The sequence below is a fragment of the Diceros bicornis genome, chromosome 18, assembly GCF_020826845.1.
Source record: "Diceros bicornis minor isolate mBicDic1 chromosome 18, mDicBic1.mat.cur, whole genome shotgun sequence".
In the NCBI taxonomy this organism is placed as follows: Eukaryota; Metazoa; Chordata; class Mammalia; order Perissodactyla; family Rhinocerotidae; genus Diceros; species Diceros bicornis.
In genome coordinates this window covers 21,706,720-21,734,370 of record NC_080757.1, presented here as the reverse complement: position 1 = coordinate 21,734,370, position 27,651 = coordinate 21,706,720, and the positions used below count along the sequence as shown (strand labels likewise).

The following is a 27,651-nucleotide window of genomic DNA, read 5'->3' as shown; positions in this document are numbered from 1 at the left end:
TCCTGATTAGATTCAGGTTATGTGTTTGTGGCAGACACCACGGAAACAATGGTTGTGTCCTCCTCACTGCATCCTATCGGGAGGCGCTGTACTACTGTCTGGATTCTCAGCCCTGCAGCGACCAGAGATGAGGCTCTCCTTCAGGGCACACGTAGAAGCTTTCAGGTCATTTTGCAGCACTTGAGCTGGGAATTTGTGTCCCTGAGCTCATCCTTTTCATTCATCACTTTGTGCAGCGACATTTGGAGCTACCAGCCAACCTCATATATTTGTTAGTTTTCCGAAAATGTTTGCAAGTATCATATACACAGTGACCCAGCTCCTTGCTTCTTATACGAGTTGATTAGGAGTATCCAATGGAGATATTTTGTATTTCGCTATTGCCACATCACACCATGAACTATCAGTGCTCTCTATACTGCTGGAAATAGAGTCACTCGTGGCTGTAAATCTAATCAGATTAGAGAGCCGATTCCAGAAACCCCAGAACCAATTTAGAAAACTTATATCCTTAAAATTCTGTTTGTCTAGAGCCAGTCTTTGTCTGGGTTCTTCAGAGAAACATAACCAATAGGATACATACATACGTGTGTATTTATATTTACATATATACATATATAAAGAGATTTTTGGCTCACACAGTTATGGAGGCTGAGAAGTCCAAGATCTGCTGTCGGCAAGACCCAGGAGAGCCAATATTATCAGTTCTAGTCTGAGTCTGAGTACGAAGGTTGGAGAAGACCTATGTCCCAGCTCAACGACAGTCAAACAGAGAGAAAGAATTCTTTCTTACTCAGCCTTTTATTCTAATCAGGCCTTCAATAGATTAGATGAGGCCCACCTATTTTGGGGAGGGCACTGTGCTTTACTCAGTCTAGTGATTCTGGTGTTAATCTCATCTGGAAACACCCTCACAGACATATCCAGAATAATGCTTGACCAAATGTCTGGGCAGCCCACGGCCCAGTCAAGTTGACACATAAAATTAACCATCACAGGCGCATGTGTCAGTCTGTTCCAATATTGGTGATGTTAACTTGGATCACCTGGTTTAAGTGATCACAAGTTTCTCCACTGTAAAGTTATTGTCTTTCCCTTTGTAATTAATAAGTAACTTGTGGGGAGATAGTTTGAGGCTATATAAATATCCTGTTCCTTGTCATACTTCCAACGACGAGTTTTAGTTTCAGTTTAGCATACACTGATAATTTTATAACACATCATTCCTTCTATATTTCTTAATTGACATTCCACTCTAAGGAAGAGCTTTTCTTTCTCTCATTTCTTTCTTTTTAATATCAATATGGACTCATAGATTCTTATTTTATTCAATGGATTACAATGTTACTGACATTACTTATTTTAATACTAGTGTGGCTCCAGATTTGGCCAGTGGGAGCCCATTCAGGCTAGCCCCCGTGTCCTTTTGACATGTCCCTGTCACTCTTTGAGTTCTTCTCTATTTTCTGGCTCAACAAGATATTCCAGGCTCATCTGATACTTTCTCTGTCCTAGCTCTGGGATCAGCTTGTCTCCAAGAAGCCCTGGGTCTTAAATTTTAGTTAAGAAGAATGGTATTTACAAACCAACACTTGGATGTCATTGCTTCTATGTTCTCGCAGCAGACAGAGCTGGGAAATACGTGCACATATGTCTCCCTCTCCCCTCCATTTATTCTGCCATATTCTATGAGTTTGTAATTCAATTCCAAGTCAACCCTACATGCTCTATAACTTCCTTCTCCAGCAGTGAAAAACCTGTCTCAGAGGGTGAATTGGAGTAGATACCATTTAATTATATTTTCCTGGAATAAAAATTGTTATTTGTATCTAGATTAGGTGAAATTGCTTCCATGAAAGGAAAGATTATTATTTTCTGTTGGGACATGGGGATATGGCCCATCTTTTAAAAACTAAGTGACATCTTGCTGTATTTAATCCTCCTGTACCCCCGTTTTTGAAAGTCATAAGGGTCACCAGAAAAAAGAGAAGTGAAATTTAACACATAAATATAAATAAAATGGTGAAGATGGTAAGTGATTTAAAGTTTTTCACACCTGATAGTCTGAATTTTCTCTATAAATAGGATGGAAAACCATTTTCTGAGAGAGTGGAGGTGGGCTAAAGAGATTCACTCATTCATTCCTTTATTTTTTAATTCATCAAATATTTAACCATCCTCTATAAGTTCCAAGCCCTGTATTGCATGCTGAAGATAAAGCAGTGAGCAAGATAGATATGGTTTCTGTTCCCCTGGAGACAGACAATACACAAGTAAACAAGAAACTACTTGTGGTAACTACTATAAAGGAAACAAGTGTGGGATGATAGGTGCAATTTAGATGGAGAAAGAGCTTGTTTTATTCTCCACCAAAGCACGCAGTGATCAGGGGTGGCATGAGAGGAGCCAATATCTGGCTGTCAGATTGACTTAACCTTGAGGTTTCCCACTGGAAAGATTTAAGGACAGGAATGAGCAGTTAGACTGATATTTTAAGATCACACTTGCTGCTGTATGGAGAATGGATTGCAGGGGGTCAGACCAGTTAAGGTGATGCACCTGTGACTTCACAGTCTTGCTAACCCTGTTCACTATCAAAATTCTTGGTCTCTAGGTGAAAAATTGTGTCATGTTGTTGATTTGATTTGCATTTCTTTGAATGTTAGATTGAGACATATTTTCACAGAATTTATTTTGGTATAACTAGTTGTATTAGTTTCCTAGAGTTGCTGTAACAAATTAGCACAAACTGGGTGGCTTAAGAAAATAGACAGTTATTGTCGCACAGTTCTAAAGGCCAGAAGTCCAAAATCAAGGTGTCAGCAGGGCTATGCTCTCTCTGAAACCTGTCAGGGAGAACTCTTTCCTTGCCTCTTCCTAGCTTCTGGTGGTGACCATCAAACCTTGGCATTCCTTGGCTTGTGGCTGCATCTGCCTCTGTCATCATATGGTGTCCTCCCAGCCTGTCTCTGTCTTCACGTGGCATTTTCCTCTTCTCGTAAGGACACCAGTCGTATTGGATTAGGGCCCACCCTAATGACCTCATCTTGATAACATTTGCAGAACCCTGTTTCCAAATAAGGGCACCTTCACAGGTACCAGGGTTAGGACTTCAACATATCTTTTTGGGGGGGCGCAATTCAACTCATCACGCTAATAATCTATGGGTTTTTTTGTTTTTCCAGGTGGCTAACCTATTTCTAACACTATTGACATTTATTATCGGTATATTTATTTGCTGTTTTTCCTTTTTTGTGTGTGTGAGGAAGATCAGCCCTGAGCTAACATCTGATACCAATCCTCCTCCTTTTTTGCTGAGGAAGATTGGCCCTGAGCTAACGTCCATGCCCATCTTCCTCTACTTTATAGGGGATGCCACCACTGCATGGCTTGACAAGCAGTGCGTCAGTGCGCGCCTGGGATCCGAACCTACGAACCCCGGGCCGCCACATCGGAGCTCGCGCACTTAACCGCTTGTGCCACCGGGCCGGCCCCCTTTATTTGCTGTTTTGAAATGTCACATTATCATATTCGTCTTCAGGAACACGAATTATGTGATCTCTGTTATCTCTATTATCTCCCACTTCTAAAATTTTCTTCTTTCTACTTTATTTTAACTTGTTTTTCCATTTCATTTTGCTTTCTTTCCTCCGCCTTTTCTTCTTGTCCCTGCCTATTTTCAGCAGTGTCCATTCCCCTTTTTAGGTCTTTTAATATGAACTCCATTTCTTGGGGTTTTTTTCCTCTTCCATTTTTTTCCTTGGGCTCTTCCAGCTTCTCATCTCCTTTTTAAAAAAATGGTTTTAAACATGATTTCTCTCTTTTTTAATGATGTTTTATTTGATCTGTTGGTTTAGAGGGCTATATTTTCTTTACATTCTTTGCTTTCGTGCAGAAATATTTTTCAATAATTTTTCTCCTCATGATACACTTTTTTTTGTGGGCTTTCTTGATCTGCCTTTTGTCTGTCAGATTCTTTGCCTGCTTTTTTCTTGTAACATCTTATCATGGGCCCCATTCTCGATCACTTTTGATTACATCTTTGAATAGGTGTGGTTGATTCTGAGTGAGTGAGTTGTTGAAAGACAGTGTGTTTTGGAAAGACCAGTAGATCACTGAGTTTGGGATCTGTTATTTCTAAACCCTTTCTCACCAACACTCTTCCCTGAAATGGCAAGAAGTTTGCCTGACTAGCAAGCAGGTCCCATATGTGTGCCATGAGGCTTCTGGGAGGTGAGTTAGCAGTACCTCTTTTTGTTTATCAAGATCATCTGCTGCAGATCAATCACACCTACTTTTTCTCTTTTGCCTCATCACTCTGACAGCCTGCATTTTGCAAAAATGTAATTTCTGCCCTTTTTTTCATTTAGCGCCACCTTGCGGCTATTCAGACGTGTCAGATGAAACTCATTTTATTCTGCAGCCACCTGCATCCTGAGACCCTGCCATTCTCATCAAAAGATTGTTGGTTTGGCTACTCAGGAACTGGAGCCTACTTCTGAAGAACTCTGCCCCAATGCCTGAGATTTGCAGAGGCATATGTTCACTCTTAGCAACCTCTCTCAACTAGGCCTGGTTTTCGTAGCACTTGGCAACCTTTCTTCATAGTTTGTGTTTCAGATTTGTGGCTAGTTTTTTGCTTCCTAATAGGTAAAATTTTCTTTTCTGTTTTTATTTTGTCTTATTGTTCTTGTTGTTGATTTTCAGAGGGTAGACTAGGGCCAAGATACCACTATTCTGTCCTCCTTAAATGGGAGTCCCTTAGATGGTGTCTGAAGTTGATACTGGACTCAACTCTAGAGAACTTGAGTGTTTAGAGATTGTTAGAAAAGGAGGAGCTGACAAAGGAGACTGAGGAGGAAATCCCAGAGAGTGTGGCCTCACGGAAGCCCAGAGAAGAGTGTGTTGAGGAAATGGGTGTCAATGTCATGTGCTGCTGAGAAACAAAATAAGATGAGCAGAGAAAATCAACCAATGCCTTTAGCAAATTCATTGGGAAATTACTTTGAGAAGTTTGATCAAGGTTTACTGAAGCGCTGGAGTGGAACCCAGATTGCAGTTGGTTAAGGAGATAATGGAAGGCAAAGAAATGGCATGTATAGGTGAACAACTCTCCTGAGAAAATATGAATGTTCATAGCAACTTAAGATTTCATTTGCATTGAAAAGAGAAGGAAACTAGCCAAATCAATGTGAGTAAGCAACACCTATCTGAAAGTGTATGGTCTCATGAAATGAATAATGCTTAATCATGAATAAAGATTTTATTAAAAACATAGTGGACCATTCACAGAGAATTTTCCTCCTGATTATAATTGATTCCGTATGGCTTAAGAAGTCAATCAAGGATAAATTCTGTCAGTGGGCGAACTGAACTTAGAAGCCTCATGAGTACATTTGAGATCTCATTATCTGAAATAAATTTCTTTTTCTTTTCCACCCAGCTCCAAGTTAGATATATTTTTGTCCCTCTTGTTCAGTAATTGTTCAGATTGTGTCCAATTTCCCTTTGAAATAACTCAGATTTCTCTTTCCCTCGTTTCAACTGCCATTCCCCTCACTGAGGGCCGGCCATAGTGATCTCTTTAGCTAGAAAAGTCTTCACTGATTCCTTGTTTCCAGTCCCATCAAATTTAAACTTCCTCAGCCTGGCTTTCAAAGCCTACCATGTCATATCAAATCTGACTCCCTACTTCTCCCGCTGTTCTCCGACGTTCCCTAGTACAAGCTTTCTGCTCTAGTTAGGCCAGCCTCCTTCGAGTTCTTCTAATCTTGACAGGTGGTTCTGCCTCATGTTGAGGATTATGTCTGTCCACAGTTAAGCATTTCATTGTCTTTAGTATTGTTTTACGTGTGTTGCTTCCCCTCCCGCACAGTGTCCTGCTTCTCTGTAGGGTTGTGCGTGTAGTCTGCCCATGACTGATCTGAAGGAGCTGCATACATCTGACTTCCTTTTGGAGGTAATCTTTTATATAAGTGACATGAAAATTAATAAGGCTATGCTTTTAAAATAAATGTTTGGGGCTGGCCCGGTGGTGCAAGCCGTTAAGTGCGCGCACTCCGCTGCAGCGGCCTGGGGTTCCCCGGTTCGGATCCCAGGCGCGCGTGGACGTACCGCTTGTCAGGCCATGCTGTGGCAGCGTCCCATATAAAGTGGAGGAAGGATGGGCACGGATGTTAGCTCAGGGCCAGTCTTCCTCAGCAAAAAGAGGAGGATTGGCAGATGTTAGCTCAGGGCCAATCTTCCTCACAAAAAAAATAAATAAATAAAAAATATAAATGTTTCAGAATTCATGTACAGAAGACTATTTTTCTTCGAAGGTGTACCCTTATAGTTTCTCCATCGCTACTCATTAATTCAAAAAATTGTCAGAACCTCTTTGATTAATTCAGAAGCCAACAAGAACATCTGGCTCATTCAATAAATACTTTTAAACTTCTTAAATTAAGTTTTAAAAATCAATTGCTGTTAAGCTATTTTAACTTTTTGGAGAGTTCTAAAGAAAAAAAAATCTGAACAGAGCCAAGACCATAATACTGGTGTTGGAGATGGGGTATCAAAAATGGCTTCCTAAGATAAACAAACAAACACATAGATAAGGAGAACAGATTAGTGGTTCCCAGAGGAGAAGGGGGTGGGGGGGGTGCAAAAGGGGTAAAGGGGCACATACGTACGGTGACAGATAAAATCTGGATTATTGATGGTGAACATGAAGGAATCTACAGAAACTGAAATATAGTGATGTACACCTGAAATTTACACAATGTTGTAAGCCAATATGACCCCAATAAAATAATTTTTTAAAAAAGAATGGCTTCCTAGAGGAGCTGGCTTCCTAGAGGAGCTTAGGCTTTTGAAGAAAGAGTGAGAATCTGCCAAGCAGATGGGGGAGGATGAGACTAGGTGGGGAAAAGGCAGAATGAACCCCATGGGCAAACCATAAAGGCATGATGACCTTGGGAACTGTAAATAGCTCATTAATGTGAAGGCAAGAGTGACGGAGACAGAGAGGGGGTGAGGAGGTTTTGATGGGTGGATGTGTTGTGGGTAGTTAGGGGAGTCAAGTGAAGAGAAATGTGGAGGCCAGAACACAAGAAGACCTTGTGTGCCCTGCTGTGGAGTTTGTATATTACTCTTTAGGGTTCCCAATTGAAAGGAGTTTGTTGTGATAATCTTTGCTACTGTAGCACATGTTTTTATATCTTACCTATCATACTATATTGTTGTTATTTGCTTACAATACTTCCCTGTTCTTTATTCCTTTTTTAATTCCCAGGGTCAGCCCCAGTCCAGTCTGGCACAGAGTAGATATTGAATCAATATTTGAAGAATGAATTATAAAAGTTCGTCATAAAGGGTTTCCACAGAAAAGTCATAGAAATGCCTTCCTTGGTCTCTTGTAAGAAATGGCATCACTGCATTTGTCATCTAGGATAATTACTGCCATTCCTCCTGGAGGCAAACCAAGCAGGTGCCTTACCTTAGTAAGCACATTACCTTAGTGCTTATTACTTCATACCCTAAGGCTTTCCAAAGCAAACTGAAATCTTGGGTTGGTGTTCAAGTGCATGCTGGCACCATCTAGTGGTGATTTTAAGACCTAACCAAATTGGAAGTTTCGTCTTTGATAACCACACTTAGAGTTTCAAATAAGATGAGCTTCTAATGTTTTGTAAATCACTGAAGCATCGTATTTAATATCATATTTTGTGGAGCCTTTGCCACTTATCTTCAAGTTAATAGTTACGCATTTGATGATTTTATACATGTATATTAATTGTGTTTTACAAACATGATGCCTTAGAAGTTTTGACAAACAAAATATTCTGTTTGAAATAAAAAGGAATTTCAGAGCAAGTGCATGGTTGGACAGACCTGGAATCTTAGGAAAATATTCTAATCTCACATGTTATTTGCTGTGTCTCTTAATCATAGAGTTCCAGACTCGTGAGGTAATTTTTTTCTAACGTCCTTCCCCTTTTCTTTATTTTTTTCTGTTTGGACAGTGTTTTTAAAACTAAAGAATCTTGTCCTGTTCATTCTTATCCTTGAGGACAACTGTTGAGCGTGTCCTGCAAATTTGCAGGTTAAGCCAGAAAGGCTTGAGGAGTGAACCTTAGCTTTTTATTATTTTTGTGGGTCTTTGCACATGAGTTATGTAGACATTTTGCTTGTGACTTGTAGTTGATTGACAGCTGAGGCAAGGAATAGGATTATGATCATTGAATTAATTCCTCGCATGTAGGGATTGCTGTGATCTAAGCAGCAATGTTAATAAAATAAAAGCATTTATTAAAAATCTCCTTCATGTAGAACATAATTGGAAGCATAAGATTAATTGCCTTTTGTTTTAAAGTACTTACTTAGTGCCAGCGGGAGAGAAGGGTATAATTATCACCCTTTTACAGATGAAGCAGCTGGAACGCATGGAGGTTAAGTAGCTTTTACAATGTCCCACTGCTATGAAGTTTTCAGTGTGAGCATTCAGAGCAGATATAAAGGACTCCAGAGTTGGTGCTTTTAGCTACCATATAAACTTTCTGTCTAACAACAGGGAGGATGCATAAGAAAACCACAGTAGAAAAATGCACGGAAAACCTTAAAGTGGTTAATAACTTTTATTTAAATACCCACTAACTACTTGATAAAAGTCTTGGTTTTCATTTATTGTCGACATTACCAGCATCTGTTTGTTTCCACTCCTAATAATAGCCCACAGTCTTCATCCCAGTGTAAAGGAAGTTTAAGGCTCTTGCCTTGTGGTCCCATATATATAGTTACTTCCCTGCCCCACTGGCCCTACAACAAGAGTGCTTCGAGACTTGGCCACTGTCTGTGGACCAGCATTTTGCCCATCCCGGCACTCTCTTCAGCTCTTGGAAGTGAGCTATGTCTACCTGTGCCTCTCGGCAGGTGGAGTGTGTTCGTGACAACTACTTGTGTAGAAACATATCATTTGGGCATTGGCCTAGCTCTGGTTCATGTATGTTTATATGTGTGAGTTAATGTGTAAATAGTGAATATATATGGGTTTTCTAAATTATATATCGAAATTTTTTCTTTGTAAATATAGACATAATTTTGCACAATGGTAGTCATATCATACATGCTGAGTTTTTAATTCTTTTTTTGTTGTTGTTCCTATGGCTTCCTTCTAACTGCCCACTTGGCCTTCCTCCTCATCACCCTACTGTATGTATACATACAGGGATACATAAAACATAACATGTATTCTTCCATATCTTTCCATGCTTATGTAATAATTTACAAAATATATCTATGTACAGTTATACATATAAATCATTTATGGGGTGGCTTTTTAGCCTTTTATGGTAAAAAAGTGAGATCATATTATAAATACTTTTAAAAATACACATACCTTTCAACCAGCTATGCCATTCCTGGGAATCTGTCCCACAGAAATAAAAGCACTGATTTGTAAGATTATGTGTCAAGAGTATTTTCTACAATATTGTTCATAATAGCAGTAAGGAAGGGGATGATTGAATAAATAGTGATATGTCTACACTATGGAATTTTAGACAATCATTTAAAAAAAATGAAAGTGATTTGTTCCAGACGTGTTTCCTTTACCATTCTCTTTATTATGGATTTTACTGTTTTTATTCCTTTTCTGACGTTTTAGTGGGGTTTCAAGAGGGAGAAGAAATAAATGTATTTGGACAGTTTTGTTTATAATCAAAAATCTAGCTAAGTGGATTTCCAGACCTGCTTTAACTTCTATTTATTTTCTTCCTAGAGCTCTCAGAGTGTCTTCAACCGTTTTAATTTTTTTCACTTCTTACCCTTCTTTATTTTGGAAATAGGAAATCCCCAGCCTCCAAAAGATAAAATCTTTCTTCTTTCTTGGCTTTTAACCCCTACTGGTCATTGCTGCCAGCAGCATCTGAAGGGACACAGCCTCAAGCAGTGTCTGTAAAAGTAAACTCAGAACCAAGGAAACATCAGTTCAGAAATTGTTCGTGGGATATTTGGATGTTCTTGGAAATAAGACACTTACAGGAAAGAAGAGCATTTCTGTATAACCACAGCTACTTCTTCCTTTTCTTTGGCTTCTGTGCAGATTTGAGAAAGGGCGCATCTACACGTTCATTGGAGAAGTCGTTGTTTCTGTGAATCCTTACAAGTCGTTGAACATCTATGGGAGGGACACAGTGGAGCAGTATAAAGGACGTGAGCTATACGAGAGACCGCCTCATCTTTTTGCTATTGCTGATGCTGCTTACAAGGCGATGAAGAGGCGATCGAAAGACACTTGCATTGTGATATCAGGTACTGAGAGGGGTCCCCTGCACTTCCAAGGTCAAAATGTATTTAACTTGTTTGGTACTTAAGGATCCAGACAATTGATGAGATCTTTTTTGAAGTTAGAAATGGAAACAATTTTATAGGACAAAAAAATGTCGTGAACATTAAATACCAAATTATTTATGTCATTTCTGACCGTTCTCTAGTCTGGGTTCATTTACAAATGCATACTACATTGGGATGGACTTCTGGTCAATTTTGTAGACTGAGCTGACATGGAAAGTCCTTCCTCCCATCTCAAACACATAAAAGTACTGGATAAAATGTAATAAAAATTATTTTAAATAACAGAATGAAACCAAGAAAGTGAAATCCTGAGGTACCAAAAATGAAGAACGAACTCAAAGTCAGATTGGTGAATGGGAACTAGTGTCGAGGGACATACAGAGGCATGGGGGCTGGAAATTGGCTCTCAGAGCTGGGGCCAGAGCTTTAAAGCCCGAGAGGAAGGAGGCAGGTGACAGACCCTGTGTGCCCAAGAACTGGAGCTGAACTCTCTGCACAAGCTGAGCTCTGCAAGGAATCTTGTGCAGTGAAGTGGGGCCAGAAAAGTATCTGCCCACTGACCCAGGAGAGCCTCCCCCAAACTGTGGGGATTTCTTTCAGTGCTAATAATACCTCACATTTGCATTAGTGGCTTTATACTTTTTAAAATGCTTTTGTGATCTTTATTCCATTCTGGCCATCAAAACCACTCTCTGAGTGGTAAGTAGAACCGTTGTGTTTCTGCTTTATAGGTGAGAATATGAAGGATCAGAGGAGTCAAGTAACTTAGTGTTGGAGTTAGAGAAGTCTATCTTAGGACTGCATTTTATGAAAACAAATTATGCAGACAATACTGCCTGATTGTCAAAAAGTAAACAATTATATAAGTGTATAAAGTAAAAGCAAAAAGTCCCTTCCCCTTGAATACCTTGTTCCCTCCAAAATGCCAGTATTATGGCAAAATAACAGCTGTGAACAATAGAGTACATTATCTGTGCATGTGCAAATACATGTAGTCACACCTCCATAGGTCATTATGCTATAAATGGATAATTATATTATAGAATTGTAACTGCTATTAACAAACTTGTTTTTCCACTTGAGGATATATAGTGGACATCTTTTCACTAGAGTACCTATAAAACTAGTGCATTCTCTGGCAATTATGTCATGTTCCACTGAGTAGCTGAATCATTTATTTGCCTAGTCCTCTACTAATGGGCGTGTTATTTTCAGATATTCGTTATGACACATAGTATAGTCTACAGCAATACTCTTAAAACCTTTGAAGAGTCTTCTTCTTATTATTATTATTTGATTATATTATTATTTTTAGTATTTCCATAGTATAAATTTCTACAAGTGGCGTTTTGGGGTCGGAAGGCACAAACATTTAAAAATTGGGGTAGATAATTCTAAGTTGATCCCTTCTTTCTGCTTTAGACCAGTTGTCCTTCTTTTTCTGTGACACCGTGTGTCTGGAGCTTGCTATTTTGTTTTGTTTTGCTTTTCACTAAAATTATTCTAACTTTGATTTTCTGAAATAATTATTTTGTCCCTGTAAAGATTAAAAGAAATTCTGCTATAGGAAATAAGCTTATATGAATTTAGCTGTGGCCGCTGTTTGAGTCACTAGACATAAGAGTCACTGCCAAGAACTAAGACTTTAGTCTAAGGAATTAGTTTATCACATTTAATCCCTTGATATTTTTCCTAAGTAAATCTTGATTTGTAATCTACTTTTTATTTTACTTCTACAATAGTTTTATTTTTTTCAACGTATTCAGGTGTATTAGAACCAATACCGTATCTAGACAGAATGAAATAACTAAAAAAAGCAAACAGTGCAGCATAAGGGATTTTAGATGAATAACTAAGATCAAAATTTTAAATTATCCTGTTAAAAATTAGCTGACTCTTGGTTTAAGTTATAATGTTAAACGTTGCACAATTTTCCCTCCAGGGGAGAGTGGAGCTGGTAAAACTGAAGCCAGTAAGTACATTATGCAGTACATTGCGGCCATCACCAACCCCAGTCAGAGGGCGGAGGTTGAAAGGTAAGTGCCGTCTAGTGATGGGGAGAAGTTCTGATTGGAGCTTCGTTTTCTGTACAGACTTGACTAGGCCTAAACTCTGATATGTATCGGGCATTTATTGATGACTAAACTGCTTTGATTCTCTTGTTGTATACTGTCTGTATACTTTTATTTATATCACTGTATCTATTGCTGTATTTGTTTTTAATAGAAAAATACTACTATGGTAAGCTTTACTTAACTATAAAACAAAACAGAATTATGCTGAAACAGATGAAAGTGTCCCCATTCTAGTTTATAACCGCTACCTTAAATATTGTGTGTGGTCCGCAAAGATGTTATAATTTACACTGGTAGGTGTGATTGTTCAAGCTTTCACAGGTTCCTTGCTCTTTCTACTGTGCTAGTGTTTTGTTTTGTTTTTTAAACTGTGCCCCGAAGAGCCCTAGGTTCCCTGGAGTGAAGGGGGGCTCTGGGAGGCAGATCTGTGCCTTCCCATCATTGTTACAACCAGAATGCCTGACATTAGAAGTTCTAAACATGATTCATTTTCTGGAAGGGTTTCCTGCCTCACCATGCTGCTGCTCACAGTAAGATGAATAATAAGGCTGGTGTGCACTGCCCGGGGCACAGTGTGTCGCACAGCGTCTGGCAAATAGTATTTACTTAATAAATATGTAACGAAGGAGTGGATGGGTTTTAAAAAAAAAAGAGAGAAATGTGGCTATAAAGCAGCATGACTTAACTGTCTTATACGGTACAGACTTTTTAAAGAGAGGAAAAAAACAAGTTTTCCAGAGTCTACTTTAAAGCTCAGTATTCATTTACTGAAGAGTCACGCTGCACATACACATCACAGTCTTCAGTTCTATGAATAGAAAGAAAGGATGCTGTGTTGATGTGAAAGAAGAAAATTTAGACCAGAGTACCCTACGTGGGCTTTCTTCTTTTCGTCCTAATTGGGCTGGATTACCAGGTCAAAAGAGGCGTTTTTCTTCATTGTGACACATCTTCACTTCTGATTCTGACTTTGCAATCTAATATGACAAGGGCAAGGATATACGTAAGTTTTCATAATTTCCTTAGGAGCTCAGGAGAGTAACTAACTGAGAACTAAATTAATTTCATTGCTAAACCTGGTTGGTATAGTCGCGTAATGCATATGTACCTTTACTAGTCTTTTACCAGCATATCATAATTATAGACAGTTGCTTTTATTTACCATAAGCAAGCAGTTTTCCCCCCACATTTTAAAAGTGTACTTTCGTTCATGAGGAGAAGTGGTAGGCTCATTTGCAGTTGTAGGGGAGGGAACAGTGGATCTGCTACATTGGGTTATTTCAGTGGCCAAAGTTATTTCTGCAGGTATGCCTGTGGAAGAGGAATTTTGTCAGTGAAATAAAAACAAAGACATAAGCACTAGCGTGAAGTAAAAATGTATCCATTGGGAGAGACCACTCTATAAAAAGTTGGCATTCATTGAATAAAGAATGAATTAAATAACTGGTACAGAGAGATTCCATATAGCTTCAAACAAAATAATGAGCAATTTCTAAGCTAATAAAGACCACATTTATGATGGATAACTCAGTGCAATAAATTTCACTATTCTAGGCTTTATAAGCGAGTACTTTCAAAAATTCTATAATTTTCTGTATCACTCATTCTTTCAGAACATATCTTTTTAAGATTCTTCTTTGTGTTCATAAAACATGTTCATTTAAAAGAAAAACTAAAAATTATAGCATTATGTTGAAGGTGCAAGTGCCCCGTAATCCTACCCTACCTACCCCATGAACCTAGGTAACCACAGTGAAGTGTGCTGTTCCCTCAAGATTTTGAAGTATTTGCTAATACCTGTGCATGCACACATATACTCACGTGTGCATACACACACACACACACACTCTCAAAGATCCTGCAATACATATTATTTTGCAACTTAGTTTCTCATTCACTGATGTAGTCTAGGCATCTTTCTATGTCAGTACATATTATACTGGGAAAAAAAGATTTGTTTTTATCCATCCCTATTGGTGGACATTTAGGTTATTTGTATTTTTCTCGACATTGCCAATAATGCTGCAGTCAACATCTTTGATAAATATTTGCATGTGTTTTAACGAAGTGTAGTTTTTTAAAAGGCCCAGCCTCTAAAACTTTTTATAATGACTTTCATTTATCTGTGTTAAAGAGTGAAGAATATGTTGCTTAAGTCCAACTGTGTCTTGGAAGCTTTTGGAAATGCCAAAACCAACCGTAATGACAACTCAAGCAGGTTTGGAAAATACATGGATATCAACTTTGATTTCAAGGGGGACCCTATTGGTGGACATATCAATAACTACTTATTGGAGAAGGTAAAATTTGCTTAATTTCTGAGGGTGGTATTACCAATGCTGATTTCTTTTTTAAAAAACCTGATTATATTTATAGCATTTCTTTTATTGCTTCAGAGTAGCTTTTAATCCTGTTCTCCCTCACTTCCTGCTCCTCAGTTAGCCCTCTATGACAAGATATTCTCCTTTTGTGTTCTCTTATTAGCACTTACAATATCAAGTTGGGAAAAGCTGTGGACTTTGTAGATAAAGATTTAGGTGTGTGTGGGGGTGGATGGTGTATGAATTTGTGCCAACTGCTGTGTAAAGTTTAACAGAAACCAATCTAGGACTGATCAGTTCTACCCTTTGTACAAATCACCATCTCCTATATGTTTTTATTTGAATTAGTTTGAAATCTCATTTTCTTCTAGTTTCTATTTGTTCACTGCTTTATAGTAACATAGATGTATTTTGTGATCTTACAAGCTCGTTGTGAAGCTTACTGCATTTGGTCAGTGAAAACTTAGAATATGTTTTTATCTGCCTATGTGAATGTTAGGCCTGATTTCTAGAAGATTCCAATTAAACCTTCCTGTGGGACTGCCAGAGAGGTTGTGTCCTAACTAATCTTGATTGCCACTGGATCTGACTGCAGGAGAGCACATAGGGTGCATTTGCCTGGTTTTTGCAATCACATTGCACTTTACCAAGTTAATTCTCTACCTTGAGTTGTACTCAGATATGAACTGACATACTTTCTCAGTTAAGGATTTCCCATCCCAGTCACGCCATAGCAACCTTTACGGCAGTACAATGCAGTATGATGTTTATTTTTGTTTGCTAAATTGAAGTCAGACTGTTAAGGAGATAAGTTTTATCAGTCAGTTGAAAAAGGGCGAGAAATTCCAGTTATTATCAGTCTTTTTTCCAGAATGTTTCATGGCTTCACTTTATGTACGTGTTCAATCAAAAAGATCCCCTTGAATGAACACAAGTTTTGAGGCCTCTCTTAAATAGCAGTCTTTTAGGAACCATCTAAGGCAGAGGTCTCTATAGACTGATCTTGTTCAACTGATTTTATGACAGGATATAAAGCATTGCTCTTGGAAATGCCAGCAGACCCTGAGGAAGGGAATGTTGAGAATATTCTTCCCTAAACATTCCTTCCTATTCTTCCCACTTCTAATTCTCCCTCCCCCGCCCACCCCCAAAAATCTGTCTTTAGGCTCCAAGTCAAAGGAAAAAATCAAAATAGGTTCATTCTTGAGAAAGTTTAGAGAACTCTGTTTTAAGCAGTAAAAAGGTTGCACAGAAAACCCCATAGAGGAGATCTGGTCTTAGATGGGTACTATCCTTGGGGTCTTTAGGACATTTAAATGTACTGTTGATACAGGACTCCCTGAGAAAGTGGCTTCCGTTTTATTTTGGGAGTACATTTTCATATTAACGATTTTGATGTGTTTTTTCTTAGTCTCGCGTGATCGTGCAGCAGCCAGGAGAAAGAAGCTTTCATTCTTTCTATCAGGTTAGTGATCTCCTGTTATGCAGATAACTGATCATTTGCTCAGTTGTGCAGGAAATGAATGTTTTTATATTGGGGCTCTCCCCTGTGCCTCCCTTGCCTCCATTGGCCCACGACATGTTACACACATGTGCATACATGCGCACACCCTACCCCACATGCTTCTTCAGAAAGTTGGCGAGAATGACTATTATCAAGAGCTGGCAGGTGGTTAACCAACCAGATGAGTGACTGGTTGAGCATCACCTATATTTCCTTGCAACGTAGGTAACAGTTTAATGACTGTGAAAGCTTTGAGATGGTAAATTCTAAATATGTTAAATTAATTTTGTTTTATTTTGAATTGCAGCTGTTGTTCCCATATTTGGGAGCTCCAGAGATGGGAATATAAAGTCAGCTTATTTTCCTCTTGGAGACCATAAAGCGATATGATTACTTAAAAAAAAAATAACAGAGATTTATGAATTCAAGGGAGAATTGTCTTCTTTACCCCATCAAAGCTGTGATTGCTTAGGAAAAAATTTGAATACTTCTTTCGGGAGTGCCTTTGGAGTACAAGGCAAAATCTTTTAAAATAGCCCTCTTGTTGGCAAGGTTTTATACTCAGAGAACAATTTGATACATATTATAATTTCTTAAAGCCCAAAGTAATATGAACCAAGGCTAATAAATAAGGTGGGTGATCAAAGTAAGCAAAACTGTTTTGGATTTCTAAAAAGTAAACTATAAATCAATAAGATTGATTTCCATGTGTAAACTGTCTCAGGAGGTGACAGTGTAAGTTGAACACAAGTCAGCCAAATTCAGTTTCTCCTAGGCGACTGCCTTAATAGACAGTGCTCATTTGTGTATACAAATTTGGGTATATTTGGTTAAAAAATCAATTTTAAAAATCTGGTAATTACCCCTTTTAAGTAAACCAAAGCATGCAGTTTAATATAGAGAATTTAAACATAGGACCTTCTAAAAGGCATGCTCTAAAAGACTATCCATATTGTATTTGTGTTTTTGTTGACAGTTTGCCGTGTTTTCAATAAACTAGTTTTCTCTCAAATGTAAAAGAATTCTGTTTATTTCAAGAACCTCTCACTTTTCCCCAGTGTTTTTCCTACTTGGGTAGAAGTATTAAAATTTGTCTTTGTCCAACACGACAGTCGTGGTTACCACTTGTCCTTTCCTGAGATACAGAGATTGATGAGGAAAAGCTGTTTGTTTCCAGAGTGATTCAACATATGACTGCTGATGCCTCTTACTTCCGTGGCAATATTGACTTTTTCCGAATTCTGAAACACAACTCTGTCCTGTCTGGATAATGAGACTGCAAAGCAAGTGGCCACCACAGAGCACAGGCTCCTGTTTTACAAACGACCACAGTAAAAGCAAGAACATTTTTGCCAGTTATGTTGTAAAAGAGCTAAGACTTTTTTTTTTTTTTTTTTTGGTGAGGAAGATTAGCCCTGAGCTAACATCTGTTGCCAATGCTCCTCTTTTTGCTGAGGAAGATTGGCCCTGGGCTAACATCTCTGCCCATCTTCCTCTACTTGATACGTGGGACGCCTGCCACAGCATGGCTTGATAAGTGGTGCATAGGTCCACACCTGGGATCTGAACCTGCAAACCCCGGGCCACCAAAGTGGAGTGCATGAACTTAACCACTGTGCCACCGGGCTGGCCCCGTGACTTTTTAAGTAATTTTCTTCATGACTGTATAACATTCTCTATAACTGATGACATTAAAGCCATTTACCTTCTAGGTAAAAAAAAAAAAAAAAAAAAAAAAAATTCTTCAAAGCTAGAAACAGGAGGACCTAAGTGAATTAAGCCCAGAAAATGAATAAAAGCTAGAATACCATTAAGTTAGAATATTTGGTTTATTTGGTTCAGTGTGCATTTTGCCAATTTATTTTTAATTAAATATTTTTCAGCTACTCCAGGGAGGTTCAGAGCAGATGCTGCGCTCTCTCCATCTCCAGAAATCCCTTTCATCCTACAACTATATCCATGTAGGAGCTCAATTAAAGGTGAGAGTTTTTTCTATGAGATCATTCAGATATAGAATCAAAGAATCAGAAGGACATTAAATAATTATCTGGTCCTGCCTGCTGCCTTTAGGCAAATGAATGACTCTTTTATTCTGTTCTATTTTTAAAATTCTCAGGAACAGAGATGCAAAACATTATTGACTCAACAACTTTGCTTAATAATCCATTACTATATTTTATCACCATCTGACAGGAAAGGAGTTTCTCTCTTGTAATCTTGTGTTTGCTTTTAATTTTTGATTCTATTCCTTTTATTGTGACACTGTAAAAATATTAATATGACTAAGAAATCCACCTAAAATGAAGATATACCATATGATTTGGCCAAAGGCAAGTTGTTAAGACAAAAGAAAATAAAAACACTGGTTGAAAATGAATGTCAAAGATCTCCATTCACTATTTTTTCAAATATTGATTTTGATGTGTCCTAGAAATAGTTTTGTAACCCTTGGAGCATTTCTATTCAGCTTTCAAATTTTTCTATTTTTTCCCTTCTCTTGCAGGCAAGCCCTTGAACACACATATGCAAATAAATACTCTTTGCTCTTTTATTTCTAATTAGTTTTCTCTTAGTCATTTTATAGCTAATCCTAATATAGTAGTTTGTTGATGGTGGGTTATAAAACAATAATTACCATATTATCCTATTTTGTTGGGGGAAAGGTATATAAATACATAAAATAAATATGGAGGGAAATAGACCAAGGTTTTAATTGTTTATTCTGGGTGGATGAGATTACAGATATTTGTGTTGTTCTGCTTTTCCGTGTTTTAAATTTCTTCTGTCATAAAAAATACATTGCTTTTGATGTTGGAGGAAAAACAGAAGAATTTATAAAAGGAAAGGATCTAAGATGTGAGAGCTGTTTCTTTTCTTTTTTAATTTTTAGTATTCATTTTAAGCTAATTATACCCGCATTACTAGTTTAGCTGTATTTTTACTGCTGTGCATAGAAATAAATGATATTTAGGGTTTTGCAATTAATTTTCCTTTGTTTGCCATTTAAGTTGCATGAAATTTTTACTTTTACAATCATCTGAGAGCAGGATGTTTGGCTGAAAATGAATTGAAAACAAACAAAACAAGAGAGGGCAACACTCCAGCTTTCTGAGACTAGGCCAGAGGTACTTAAAGATGTGTAAAGGATTGTAAAATTAACACTTAAAAAGCCAGTGACCAGAAATATTCCTTTTTAATCAAGTTGTCTTATCAACCAAATTACTTTTGGCCAGATCATGTAGAGCCCCCACAGAAAGTGAGTATTCAATTAACATTTAGCCTTTTCTCTAAGCTAAATTTAGCTTAGATTCTCTTTTCATAAAAGTGTTCTATTCCTAGTCCTCTTTCCCTTTTTTTTCTTCCTCTCTAATAAAAGCAAGGAAGTGAGACATGATCATAGTCAAAACCTAAAATAAAAATGAACCAAAAGGAAACAAAAATACACGGAAGCTTACCATCCAGAGATAATTATTGATAACAGTTTATGTGTATATATTTATAAATGGAATCATACACTAAATCGATTAAATAAACCTGCTTTTATTATATTACAGTATAACCATTAGTATCTTCTCATATGAACAAATATAAATTAATAGAATGCTTTTAATAACTATAAAGTATTACATTCTATGTATCGTAATTTTACAAACTATTCTAAAATATAGGAATCATGTACAACCAGGATACTTTGGGTTGCAGATAGGATAAGACCCCACTAAAAGTCTCCAAAAACAATAAGGAACTTAATTACCTCATATAACAAGAAGCCCTAAGATGGGGCTTAGTTAACTCAGTGCCTTAACAGTGTTGATAGGGACCCAGGTGTTGTTTGTTTGTTTCTCCAATTTACAACTCTGCCATTCTCACTGGATTCGGTTTGTCCTCTTGGGCTGATTTTTCTCGTGGTCTCAAAATGGCAGCAGCAGTTCTGGGAATCACAGGCAGAGGAAATGTTCCTGGCTTATGTCCCTTTATTAGCTAGGGAAACCTCATATCTTATTGACCAGAATGGCGTTGCGTGCCCATGGCTGACCAGTCACTTGGTCAGAGAATAAGATCACTGTGATTAGTTTAGCCAATGAAGATTTGCCTCCTGAGCCTGGGGGGAGACCAATCCCAAAGGACACATGCACTTGGAGAGGGGTGAACAAAGCAGGGTTCTGTCAGCAAGAAAGAAATGGGACGGGGAACTGCTGTTAGATAAGCGACCAATTCCCCACAATGAGAGGAGGAATCTACATGTGGGAATCCCCCCATGTAGATTTTTGGCCTCATTTCCTTGTAATTTCGTGGTCGTGGCTTATAATAATAGTAATATCTGATACTTATCGAGTGTTTTTTCTGTGCTAGGGACGTGCCTTATATAAATTCTCACAACAATCCTGTAAGAAATGTATTATTATGCCCATTTTACCCATGAGGAACTTGAGATGCAACAAGGTTAAGTTTCTTGCCCAAGGTCAAAGACCTAGTAGGTGGAGGATCTTGCCTGGTTGTGTCCCAGACACTAGAGGAACATGTGCTCATCAGGCAGAGAGGACCCCTGCCTGTGCCCTTCCTCAACAGGTGAGCATCAGGCCAGGTCTCTGTGTCCTGGCCAGAGGAGAAACTCATGGAGGAAAGGATCAGTCAGGCCCTCTGGAGCTGCTGCTTTGGGAAAACTTCTAAGATAGGCAGTTATCACTGTATTATTGGGAATTTCTCTGGACATGCTGTATTTCCAACCTGATGGCTATAGCTCTTCAAGGCAGGTGATTCATCTCTGAACCCACGTCTTAGTCCAGTAGGGCTGCTACAACAAAAATACCATAAACTGGGTGGCTAATTCACAACAAATGTTGATTTCTCGCAGTTCTGGAGGCTGAGAAGTCCAAGATCAAGGCACCTGTAGGTTTGGTGTCTAGTGGGGGCCCGCTTCCTGGTTTGTAGATGGTACTTTCTCACTGTGTCCTCCCTCACACAGTGGAAGGGGCAAGGGAGCTCTTTGGGGTCTCTTTTATAAGGGCACTAATCTCATTCATGAGGGCTTCACCTTCATGACCTAATCACCTCCCAAGGTCCCACCTCCTAATACCATCACCTTTGGGGGTTAGGATTTCAGCCTGTGAATTTTGGGGGGACACAAACATTCAATCTGTAGCAACTCTGTGTACCAGTTAGAAGGTCTGATGCACCAAGTGTTTATTGAATGAATGAGAGAGTTAGCTTGCTGAATGATTGAGGTTGGCCACTTTGCTTTAGGGGCCTGCTTTTCCTCACCTGTGAAATAAAATGTTTCACCATACAAGAGTGGGAGTGTTGGGGCCGGCCCAGTGGCGCAAGCGGTTAGGTGCGTGCGCTCTGCTGCAGCGGCCCAGGGTTTGCCGGTTCGGATCCCGGGCGCGCACCGACGCACTGCTTGGCAAGCCATGCTGTGGCGGCGTCCCATATAAAGTTGAGGAAGATGGGCACAGATGTTAGCCCAGGGCCAGTCTTCCTCAGCAAAAGAAAGAGGAGGATTGGCAGATGTTAGCACAGGGCTGATCGCCTCACAAAAAAAAAAAACAGATGGGAGTGTTGTTCTCGGCCTGTACCAGACTATTTGTGGAACAGAAAGCCACAGATGACAATAGCCAGGCATGCGTCTTGGATTCTCCCACAGTCAGAGTTTTCATTTGTGATCTCGCCTCTCATGCCACTTCCTTCACTCATCACAGAACAGCGATCAGCTTCTCTGAGCCAACTCAGAACTTGCTTTCTCACGGAAGGTTCCAGAAAAGTGCATGGTGCTTATTTTGGGTGACAGTGGCTCTCACACACAAGTGGGCGTTGTGTGTGCTGAATGACATTTCTACTCCTGAAATTATTTTTATTTTCTCTAGATACTCATTATCCCCTCTATGGTTTACTACAAAGGCACCAAGACCTTGGCTAAACTTGAATTGAGTCTCATAATTGTTGGATTTTAGTGCTCATATGAGATGTCTGTGACTTAAGTTTTCTGTGTTCATTCGTAGTCTACTATCAATGATGCTGCTGAATTCAAAGTGGTAGCTGATGCCATGAAAGTAATCGGCTTCAAACCCGAGGAGATTCAAACCGTATATAAAATTTTGGCTACTATTCTTCACTTGGTGAGTCGGGACACCTCTCAGAATCTATTGCCTCCCTGTGGAGACAGGATGCTGTTTCAGAAGATTTTGTTTTTTCCCTATAGATTTAAAAAGTAGTTTATATAGAGAAAATTTCTCTCACATTTTTAAGAAGTTACTATGTCTGTGGTTTTCTCCATCATTTTATAATATTATGAGGGATTTTCCAAGCCACTGTAGATTTTGAGACTATGGCTTTAGTTTAATTGTCTTACTGGTATGTCAGACTTTGAACTGGTTAATTTCAAGGATAGAAGAATTCAGTAATGACATGACTACCAACAGTATAACCTAAAATCTTTTGAACAGAATAAATTTCTAATAGCATTTGAAACATAGAATCATAGATTATTAGAACTGGACCTTTGGTCATCTCATTTTACAGGTTGGGAAATAAGCCCTAAAGGGGTGGCATGACTGGCTCAAAGACATAGCCAGTTCATGGCAGCCAACGCTATAGACCAGGTGGCCAACTTATGGTCCAGTTGTTTTCCACTGCAACACACCAGACTCTGAAGAAGTGAAGAACCGTGTGTCAGAGTTCTTTCATTACTATTTATATAATTAAATATGTTTAAATTGTAATGAACATGTAACCTTACCATAAATGAGTGACAACATGAATTCAAATCTGGAATAAAAATTACCTTTCACTTTAATGAAGCAAGATTGAACTCTCAATGAATCAGAAATGTGCAGGACCTATATGAAAAATACTATATAGCAATATAAGTGATATCTTAAATAACTATTTCTGGCTAGGAAGACTTTAACATTATAAATTGTCTCATTCTTTCAACTAGTTTATAAATACCGTGCAACAATATTCTTCAGAATCTAAACAGGAATTTTTTTTTTTTTTTTTTATAATTTTATTTATTTATTTTCCCCCCAAAGCCCCAGTAGATAGTTGTATGTCATAGCTGCACATCCTTCTAGTTGCTGTATGTGGGATGCGGCCTCAGCATGGCTGGAGAAGTGGTGTGCCGGTGTGTGCCCGGGATCCGAACCCGGGCCGCCAGCAGCGGAACGCACGCACTTAACTGCTAAGCCACGGGGCCGGCCCAGGAATTTTGTTTTTAAGTTGACATAATGATTCCAGAATTTACTTGGAGCAGTAAACATGCAAGCAGAGCAAATAAAATGTACTAAAGAAGAGTGGTAGGGTAGAAGGAGGGGAGGAGAGGAGACATGACTAATTCCCAGATTTACAAGGATAGTAAAAGCCACAGTACTTTCAAATTTGTTACACGAATTCAGCACCAGATTCATCAACAGATTAGTCGATTTGCTGGACCCTTGGTAGATGGTTAGTAACTATTTATTGCTTATTGAATGAATGGAATATAAATAGACCCAAAACCTTGGAGAAATTTAATATATAATAAAGGTAACTTTTCAAATCAGGAGGAAAAGCTAGACTATTCAATAAATGGTGCTGGAGCAACTAACGTACCATCTGAAAAAATAAGTTAGATTTTTACTTTGCACCACACAGCAACTTAAATTCTTGGTGAGTTAAAAGCTTAAATGTAAGGGAAAAAACTGCACATATTAGAAGAAAATATTAAATATTCATAAAATCTTTGAAGTAGGAATAATCTAAGTATGACACCAAAGAGAGAGAAACCTAAAGCAAAAAATTCACAGGTTTGACTATATAAAAATATAAAACTTCTACCTATCAAAAACATCTACTGAAAATTAAAAAAATAGATGAATGGAAAAAGAAAAAAAATGGATGACGTGCTAGGTGTTTATATGTTGAGATATGGAATGTATTTGGGCAAATAGGTGCTACAAACAAGGTCACTTTGAATTACATCTTAAATTGGCAAATATATCCCTGACATAATGTTTCAGAATCTCATTGGAAATGGTGTGTCTTGTTTTTTCACTTTTGGTGTAGGGAAATTTAAAATTTGTAGTGGATGGTGACACGCCTCTTATTGAAAACGGCAAGGTTGTGTCTGTCATAGCAGAATTGCTCTCCACCAAGACGGACATGGTTGAGAAAGCCCTTCTTTACCGGACTGTGGCTACAGGTCGCGACATCATTGACAAGCAGCACACGGAACAGGAAGCTAGCTACGGCAGGGACGCCTTTGCTAAGGTGAGATTTGAGCTTACATTCTCTCAGCCTGGTGTTGATCTCAGTTGCAGTTTTAGTGAACTTCCATGAGGATGTGTTCAGACGTTCCTTGAACGTAGCTTAAGGCTTTTAGAAACCATAATGATACCTTTTGGCCATCACAGTCTCCATAAAACCTCGTGACTATGAGCATCCATGCCAGAAAATATTCTGAGAAAAGCAGAAGAGAACTGACTGGGAAACTGAAGATGCAATGCTTACTTCTCAGGGCCCCTTGCTTGCATGAGCCCCTCTCATGGCCCTTCCTCCATTTTGCTTTCCTCACCCAAAAATACTTTGTGGAAGTCACCTTTAGGTCAACTGCTAGAGTTCTGATCCACTGTGTTTAATGTCTGTGTGTGGTGATGGTACCGTAACTTATTAACCTTCCACCTCTTAAGTCATTCACCTTGTTTCCTTTTTCTGCCACTACAAGCAATGCTGCGAATCCTTGTATGTCTATCCCTACACATCGGTGTTTGGATTTCAGTTGGATGGAGTCCCAGGAATGAGCTTGCTGGGTCAAAGGACACACTAATTTTAAACTGTAAATTACTGATTTTATGGGTGTACAGTAATACCTCATTGTTAGTTTAATTTTCATTACTAGTGTATTTGAGCTTCTTTTCATATTTTTGTAAAGTATTTAAATCTATTCTGAGAATTGCTTGGGTATATTCTCTGTATGTATTTCTTTAGTGCTCTTATCTTTTTATTATTAATTTGTAAGAGCTTATAACTTTAACCCTTTGTCTATTTTCTGTGTGGCAAATGTTTTATTTTCCCAAGTGTAACATTTTCTTTTCTTTTTCTTTTTTGCTGGTTGATTAGATTGCTACATATTCCATTTTTTACTCTTGTGAGTCTCAGACTTGGTTTTGTAGTCTCGGGAGGAATTTGAATTTATCCAAGTGCTGTGAGAATGAAGGATTATAAGCAGGGGCAATGACATTAAGTTTGAACTTTTAAAGTGGTCACTCTGGCCTTAATCTGGAGAATCTCGTTGCGGGGTAGGACAAGAGTGAAAGCAAGACCATTAAGGGGCTATTTCAGTAATCCAGGAGAGAGACGATGGCAGCTTAGACTAGGAAGGTGCAGTGGAGATGGAGAAAAGAGGATGATTTGAGACAGACTGTATTTGGAAAATGAAATGAAGTTCCCTGGAGACTGAGACCATGTTTATGTTTCTTAGCACTGTATCTCCAACAAACTGCTCGTGATTAGTACTCAGCAAATACTTGTCGAATGAATGAATAAATTCCTAAGGTTCTGTTGCCATTTATTCATGGTTAGCAGTAGGGTAGGAATAAGGGGCCGGCCTGGTGGCGCAAATGGTTAAGTGCGTGGCTCCGCTGCAGCGACCCAGGGCTCGCCGGTTCAGATCCTGGGCACGCGCCGACGCACCGCTTGTCAAGCCATGCTGTGGCGGTGTCCCATATAAAGTAGAGGAAGATGGGCATGGATGTTAGCCCAGGGCCAGTCTTCCTCAGGAAAAAGAGGAGGATTGGCAGATGTTACCTCAGGGCTGATCTTCCTCACCAAAAAAAAAAAGTAGGGTAGGAATAGTTTTTGGAGGTGGGAAGGCAAGAGTCCTGACAGGACACAGTTTGAGACGGCTGTGAGACATCTAGGAGTGTTGTGAGGAGACAGTCAGCATGAGTCTGGAGCTCAGAGGAGAGGCCTGCACTGGGATAATACATTTGGGAGTGGAATTATATTACTGCTGTTCAGTATTGGATGATATGACTTAGAGAGGAGGTGTTAGAGTGAAGAGAAGACGACCAGGAGGAATTCCAACTTTTAGAGGTCAGGTAGGGGAGGAGACCCTACCAAAGGTCACCAAGGAGTAGCCAGTGAAATAAGAGGAAAATTAAGAAAGTCTGGTCTCAAATCCCAGAGAGGACAATGTTACAAGAAGAGAGTGGGATACTAGGTTGAGTGGTGCTGGGTATTTGAATGAGATGTCCGTACAGAGGTACAGGGAAGCGTCTATATGGTGCTCGGGGTCCTTGATGAGCCATTTCGCTGGAGTAGTGGGAGATGAGGGAGGACTGGAGTGGACCGAAGAGTGAAGGGAGGTGAAGAATGGAGGTGACGTGTGTGGTCAAGTGTGGGAAGCTGGGGGGAGATGTTAAGGAAGGTGTTCTAGATATGACATTGCGGAGCAGGTTTGTATCAGGATGTGAATGTGTGTTAGTGTGTGGTGCCTTTTTCTGTGTGTGATCTGGCATGTGTATCCTTGTGCCTTGGATGCCTGTTTGATTCTCAGGGAATTTCAAACTGTGGCCTTTTGGCTCAGACCTTTATTTAGCATTGTAAATCGATGTTTATATTTTTTAGAACCCGTAGAGCTTTAGTGAAGCATAGATATTAACTCATTAGTTCCCCACTTTCCGTGTTTGATGAGATTAACAATAAAGCAATGAAGTGCCTTATACGAGGGAGTAGGAGGATTATGGATAGAGCTGGACACAGAAACATACCCGAGGAATGTTGTTGGAATACAATATGTGTAGTGACCAATAATAATCTTTTAAAATTCTGAACTATTTACTTTAGTTTTGCGTACATCATGTTGTTTTTTTAACAGATGATCTCCATTTCTAATTTTTCTGCTTCGGGTAATAACAGCTATCCTAAATGGTAAGGAGAAGGTGGACAGGAATTTAAAACCTACCACAAATCTGAACAGAGGACTCATTCCCAAAAGGGCAAGAATTTACGATGTTGTTTTCCTCACAGGCAATATATGAACGCCTTTTTTGTTGGATCGTCACTCGCATCAATGATATTATTGAGGTCAAGAACTATGACACCACGATCCATGGGAAAAACACTGTTATTGGTGTCTTGGATATCTATGGCTTTGAAATTTTTGACAACAACAGGTAAACCAGATAAGATACCTAAAACCCTATTGTTTATCTTTATTTATTTGAACCTAATTTATTCCTTTTCTTGCAGCTTTGAGCAGTTCTGCATCAATTACTGCAATGAGAAATTGCAGCAGCTCTTTATTCAGCTGGTTCTGAAGCAAGAACAGGAGGAGTACCAGAGGGAAGGGATCCCCTGGAAGCACGTGAGTGGATTCCTGTGAAAAATGGCTTCCTGTGTTTCACGTGTCATTGAGAGTATCAAATTGTATCATTTT

The 27,651-nt window shown here is 38.9% G+C and overlaps 1 protein-coding gene across 3 annotated transcripts in view; it reads left to right on the top strand.

The window, feature by feature from the left end:
* The window catches only part of MYO1D (myosin ID), a 305,600-nt gene that overhangs the window by 74,954 nt on the left and 202,995 nt on the right, over positions 1–27,651 (top strand). For 2 of the 3 annotated variants that reach the window (XM_058560350.1, XM_058560352.1), the window contains exons 2-10: positions 10,085–10,293; positions 12,278–12,371; positions 14,545–14,710; positions 16,143–16,196; positions 18,119–18,214; positions 22,235–22,351; positions 24,279–24,482; positions 27,243–27,388; positions 27,465–27,579. In XM_058560350.1, coding sequence (XP_058416333.1) covers positions 10,085–10,293; positions 12,278–12,371; positions 14,545–14,710; positions 16,143–16,196; positions 18,119–18,214; positions 22,235–22,351; positions 24,279–24,482; positions 27,243–27,388; positions 27,465–27,579 — 1,201 coding nt within the window. The remainder of the gene's footprint in view (positions 1–10,084; positions 10,294–12,277; positions 12,372–14,544; positions 14,711–16,142; positions 16,197–18,118; positions 18,215–22,234; positions 22,352–24,278; positions 24,483–27,242; positions 27,389–27,464; positions 27,580–27,651) is intronic. The other variant, XM_058560353.1, reaches the window with a different exon arrangement.